The 6,409-nt window shown below is 46.0% G+C and overlaps 1 protein-coding gene across 2 annotated transcripts in view; it reads right to left on the reverse strand.

Moving 5' to 3' along the window:
- Positions 1–2,756, reverse strand: part of EFEMP1 (EGF containing fibulin extracellular matrix protein 1) — a 45,922-nt gene extending 43,166 nt beyond the window's left edge. Inside the window, exons 1-2 of one of the 2 annotated variants that reach the window (XM_082277242.1) lie at positions 2,499–2,756; positions 1,967–2,054 (exon numbers count right to left, since the gene is read on the reverse strand). In XM_082277242.1, the coding sequence (XP_082133368.1) occupies positions 1,967–2,047 (81 nt within the window). In that variant the 5' untranslated portion in view covers positions 2,048–2,054; positions 2,499–2,756. Of the gene's footprint in view, positions 1–1,966; positions 2,055–2,155; positions 2,198–2,498 lie in introns of those variants that run through there. The other variant, XM_082277241.1, reaches the window with a different exon arrangement.
- Positions 2,757–6,409: the final 3,653 nt, after the last annotated feature.

Raw genomic sequence — 6,409 nt, forward strand, 5'->3', positions numbered from 1 at the left:
TCAACCAGGCTGTGCTGTGTAGGTGCATCCTGGGCTGCTGGGGCTATTACTTTAATGGCCCCATACTAAAAGAGAACGGAGTTGGCTAATGTAATTAGTCACAGTCAAGCAAGCTAAATCTAGTTGCAATTCTTCTGCTGCTGAGGGACTTACAAGTGATAAACTTGACCTTCTGATGCCAAGATCCGCTTGTTCCAGGTCCTATCCTCAAGTTATTTTGAGGGACCTGTTACTGACGGACACTGACTCAGCAGGAGGATTGAAAATATTTTCTTCTCTTGCAGGTGACACCAATGATTTGCCAAACCTGGCGGTGTGTTGTAACTTGGAAGGGTTTTTATCCCCAAGGGGTAAGTGGACACTCTCTAAAGGATTGACTGCATGCTGAGTTGACAACACCAAAGTTACTGTAGCTATGAAAAGGCAAACCCAGGGGAAAACAGCTAATTCGTGCATTTACTGAATCACCCAATTCCTGTTAAGGCACAACAGAAGTACTGTGTGTCTAACTGCAAGGAGCCAAGTCCATCTATTACTGCAGCCAAAGGCTTTTACAATAGCAAAGGATTTGGCCCTCCATGGATACAATGTGTGCATGAGAAACAGTAGCATCCCAAGACCAAAATCTCCCAAAGCTGGGGGTTTTTTGTTTCATTTTACATGATTGGATTTTAATAATCAGTGAAGTACCTAAATGCTAAGACCTCCTTGAAAATGGAGCACAGGTACCCAAGCCATGTAGACTTGCTGGAAATGTTCAATTGGTATAATCAGAATTATGTGAAATGCTACATAATTAAAAACCCCCTCATACAATAACTGTGGGAAAGGAAGAGGGTGGGATCTCTGTTTAGTCCAGATTTTCAAAAGGTACTTACATCTTCAGTTTCCAGTTCTATGCAGGGACTTAAAAAAAAAGTAAATCACAGAAGCCTCTAAATAAAAGTACTCCCAGCCTTCAAAACCCTAATGCTTCTAAAGCCCAGTGTTAAAGTATTTTATGACTGACTTCCTGATGCTCACTTGAGGCTTCTTTAAGCCCTGACTTCTACAAGAAGGTCCAACTCTGCAATATTTACTTGCTTGAGCCATCCCACTGACTTCAGTGGGATTACTTGTATAAGACACAATCCTGGGCTTTGGCTGTGGTTCTCTAACTTTTTGCATGTGTGCAGAATTTTCTGCTTGTGTGGCATTGGGCTGATGTCTGTGCACATATCCAGAGGTCCACCCATATGAAGCAAGTTACAGGGATTACAACTGTAATCAGATGTGAAAATGCGGGTTTTTCCCCAGCCCAAGCCGGGGTAATTGCCACTCCTTCCATGACATGCATTATGCAAGCCAAGCACTGAACACAAGCAGATTGAAAAGAAAAAGCCTGACAAAAAGGCCTTTAAATCTCTTAGCCCGTCACTGGGCTGCAAGCAGAACCTGTTTCCAGTATTCTTGTACAATTTTATCAAGCCACTGCTCAAAACCAGCTCAGAAAAGAACAGTCCCATGATCTCTCCAGGATTCAGATGCTTCATTAAAAGCCCCAAATTTGGAAGTACTTGCATTTTGTTTAAAACAGCTTGAAATATCCATAAGAAAACACAGAAGAATGTTTGACCTAATTATCTGTCAAACTCCATATATTTCAAATGAAGGTCCTAGGGACCCTGTCTTTATGAAAATGGATTAAAAAATATTAAAACCTCCTAATTTTGTTCAGTCCCTCAAACTGAGTTCATAGATAAACTTTTCCAAACAAGCAGTTGTAACCTATTTTCCTCAATCTTGTCAACTTGAACTTTTAAACACTGTTTCAGTGCAGGAACAGCTTATTTTACGATTAACATTCGAACTCAGCGACCTCTGTAGCACATGCTATACATTGGCAAGAAATTCAGTTTTTCTTAAGGGTCATTTAGCAAAGAATCCCCGCAAAGCGGTAGTTATCTCCAAGTCTATTAAACCTTACCGTGTACGTTATGGTTTCCTCAGTTTCCTGCGAATGTACTGTAATAAGAATGAGCGCAGCCAAGAACAGAGCTGTCAACATCGTGAACCTTGAAAGAAAGGAAAAACAAATCAAGCGGTCTCCTTTGCTAGAAGAGGCTGCAGCACCCCTGGGACCGGCTCCTGCCCAGAGAGCCCACCCAGCCCCTACCTGGGAGAGGCGGCCGGGCACTGCCCGTTCGCTCTCGCAAGGAGAGGGTGAGGCTTAGCCGTGCTTCCCAGCCCGGGGATTTTATCCAGCTGGGAAGGGGGGCGGAAATAACCAGTCAATGGAGTTTAAAACACCCCAGCGCTTAACGGGAGCAGCGCCGGACAAGGCGCGGGCAGCGGCACTGCCCGGCCGGCGCACGCTTTGGGGTGGAAAAAGCAACTTTTCGGTTAAAGCAAGGCGTGGGGGACACCGCCCACCTGCCGGGCTGTGCCCGGGACCCGCTCGGGCAGAGCCCTGCCCCGGGGGCGGCGGGCACGGAGCCGCCCGCGCTGCCCGCTCCTACCTGCGGGACCGGGCGGGCGGCGGCCGCTGCTCCTGTCCGCTGCCTCCGCTGCGCTGCCGGCGGCCGCCGGTTCTCCCTCCCCCGCTGCCGGTGCGCTGCCGGCGCCCGCTCCTTCTCTTTCCCCCGGCGCGTGTGCGGTGCCGGTGCGCTGCTGGCGGCCACTCGTTCCCTTTCCCGCGGTGTCGGTGCGGTGCCGGCGGCCGCTCGCTGTCCTTCCCCCCCGCGCCGTGCGGTGCCGGCGGCCGCCCGTACCCCTCCTGTCGCTGCCGGCAGCCGCTCGCTGTCCCTGCCCCGGCGGCCGCTGGTTCCCCGCCGCTGTCGGTGCGTGCCCGGTGCCGGCCCCGGGCTAAATAGAACGGGCGCCTGTCCCGCCGCCGCCGCGCGCGCCCCCTGCCGGCCCCGCGGGCGCGCGTGAGGCAGGTGCGGCCCCGCCGCCATGTTGGGGCCGTGAGGGCAGCGCGGCCCCGGCGCGGGGAGCGGGGAGGGCACGGCGGCCGCGGCCCCGGGAGCCGCTCCCTCACGCCCGCTGGGTGCCCCGGCCAGGCGGCGGCTGTGTCCTAGCTGGGATCTTCGTGGAAGTGCAGCGCGGCCATCGTTTTGGGGTCTGTCGTGAGTCATGCAATCAGAGAATCGTTAAGGTTGGGAAAAAAGACCTTTAAGATCATCAGGTCCATCACGACCATATTCACAGTTACAGCCGTAACCTGATGTGGAAATGAGACTGGAAAACTGGTTTTCCAGGAAGGAAAATAAGTTTTTTCGTTAGTCCAAGCTGGTGTAATTGCCTGTCCTTCCATGACATGCATTATGCAAGCCGAACACTGAAGACAAGCAGATTTAAAAGAAAATAAACTTACAAAAAGGCCTTTAGATCTCTTACGCTTTGCTTGGTTGCAAACAGAGCCTATTTCCAATATTGTTGCCCTCAAGTCCCACATCCACGCATTTTTGAACACTTCGTGGGTGGTGACTCCACCACTGCCTTGAGCAGCCCCTTTCAGTGCTTTGTAACCCTTTCCTTGAATTTTTTTTTTTTTTTTCTGTAATAGCTAATCTAAACCTCCCCTGGAAATTTAAAATAGCTGGACTGATGCGTTTTTGTGCCCATTATAAATGCAGTAGATGAAAGCCATGAGGTACCCTCCACAGGGCAATGCCTGTTCCTCAGACACCACCTAAGTTCAGCAAACACTTCTAAAAACCTTTTCAGTCTATGAAATGCTGTTATTTCCCCACCCAGGGGGAAAGTTGTTGGACAAAAGGAAGGATGAGGAGGCATTGGAGGGATTTAGAAGCTTTGGTGGGTTTTGGTAAGGAGAAGGTGTCCAGGAGCTTGTTCTACGGAGGGATAAGATGGATCTTTATTTAATTCCCTAGTTTTGCTTCTGGGGGGCCTGTGACACAGTAGAGCAGCTCTATTCTGTTCCTGTAGTTCAACATGAGGTCTTTAGTTTTAAAATAAACTTTTGCCTCTTTAATTTAGACCTTGAAGGGACTGGAGAACTGGAAATCTCCTGAAAAAATGTCTCATTAGGCTGCAGACCTCTGGCACTGTTGGCCTAGAGAATGGCTTTCCTATATAATCCCTTAAATTCTTAACAGTAAATTATAGTTGATCTTACATAAAGCATGAGTTCTTTTTTGGATGGCTGTACAGTGCTCATTAATTTTGTCTCTGAATCAAATACTTCTTTTCTTATCTGTTCTAGAATCAGCAAAGCTGGTAGTTTCAGAATACTTGTAGCTGCAACCATATGTTGCCTATCTTTTATTTTTTAGGTAGTTGTGAGAGAAGACAGGATTTTCCCTCTCTCGCTGCAGTTTCTGTGCTTACAGGTAAGTGGGACTCCTGAAAATGTACTTACAGTCCACACACCTCACTGGTAAATGAAGAACAGAAGCAACAACATGGTGTAATAAAGAAAATTGAAGTTGACTACTTTATAGGACATTTTGCATGTACTTTCTTATGCATATTTATTTCATATTTAACATGCTATCTTTTGACATGTGTCCTCCTGCTCCAAAATGATTCCTTTAAAGCCTATATTTCATTATTTAGGAATACAGCTTCACAGTGTTAGATTGGCTCTGAGTTATTCACTTCTGTTGGTGTAAATTGGATTCCTATTTGTGACGTGGTCCCTCATATATTTTCAACTTTACTGTTTCTTGCTTACAGAAAGAAGTACAAGCATTTCTAATAATCTCATGAATGCAAACTAGTAACATAATTGCTTTTATCTACTTGGCAACACCACTTGGTGAGTTTTGAATTGTCATTTGTATTGTCATTCATGCCATGCAAAGAGAACAGAATTTAAGTTGTTGGGTTCTGGATTAGCTAAAAATTTTAAGAAGTGTTGTCTTAATCTACTACATAGGGAAACACTGCCTGTATTACAGGACTTCAATTGGGTTTTTTCCCTCTGGAAAGATGTTCTGCAAAGCAGAAAACAGCAGGAACATCCTTTTGGAGGATGTCTGAATGCTGACTGAGCACGGACCCCCTTCCCTTGGCTTCAGCCAGTGTTACACGTTTGCTGAAATGCCCCGTTCTGCCAAGGATGGTTGTCAGTCCTTTAAATGGAGGTGGGAGATCAGTCCATGATTTGGTAGTTCAGATATTCCCTGCTGAGACAGCTGGAAACTTGCCTGGTGTGGGAGAGCAGAATTTAAATGCTTGGAAATGCTGATGGGAGTGTGAGGTATGTGAACGAGCTGAAGGGCAACTTATTTACATATCTGAGATGTCTGAAGATGTCCAGGTGGTCAAACAACCCCTCCTTCCATGCTGACCATGAGCCCCTTGGCACTGCTGAGGCCAACACCTACCAAAGTTGAAGAAGCCCAGTGAGGCTGATCCCTAATTTTGCTTTTTTTCCTTGCTTTTGGCTCCTTCTGAAAATTTTGCACTCTATTCCCTACTGCTTCAGTGAACTCTTTGTCACATCTCAGTTTTTACTTTCTTTAAACCCCACAGTTTTCATAAATTCTTTAGCTCGAATGTGTTTACGACTTCAGTGTTCACATTTTTTCTTCCTGGCAGGATGTGTTGCCACCCCCCATTGTCCTCAAAAACCCAAGGATAGGTAGGCTGAAGGGAGACTGTGTGTGGTTAAAATGTCACTGCACTCCCAACTCATTCTGGCTGCTAGAATTGTCCCTGGGGGCAACAGACAGCTGGACATAATTTAGAGCAGGCTGAGATTGATACTAGAGGCTAGCCCAAAAAGGAGGAAAACAAAACTGCAGTTTAATCTCTTCTACTCCCAGATCTGACCCCCTTTTCCTGTTTCAAACATAGCTCTCTAGGACAGAAAATGAAGCACATGGAGAATTTAAGCAACTCATGTTTGTCAGCTCAGGGGACCATTGGTGTCAATTTAAGATGATTTCTGTTCCTGAGCATGTCATATCGAGTAACACTGGAGTTGTCTAAACTCAGAGCTGGAGTGGTGGGGATGTTATTTTCATGTTGGACTCACAGGAATTTTAGAACATAAATTATTTTGATAACATGGCAGGCTGCCTTTCTGCCACGCTGCCTGCAAATGTCAAAATTTTTTCCATGTTTCAACTTGGAAGTGACATAGTGTTGGTGAGGGATAAATTGTGAAGCATTAGATGTCTGACTTTATTGCTGATTAAACATGACAAATGTTAAACTTTTATTTGAGGTAAGATTTTACAAGTTTATTTATCTTCAAGGGAGGTATCCTGAGCATGTTGTATGTGCCATGAGGTGTTACTTTACTGTAAACTTAATTTGAAATAAGATCTGTGTTAGGAAATTACTCTCACTTTTCATAGAAAGCTGACAGAGAGAGGTAAAAATTCACCATATCAGTTTCTTATCATAGGTGTTGAAATGACAAAGAGGTAATAAGGACCAAAATGTCAGTAGCAAG

The sequence above is a fragment of the Coloeus monedula genome, assembly GCF_965178545.1.
Source record: "Coloeus monedula genome assembly, chromosome: 2".
NCBI lineage: Eukaryota > Metazoa > Chordata > Aves > Passeriformes > Corvidae > Coloeus > Coloeus monedula.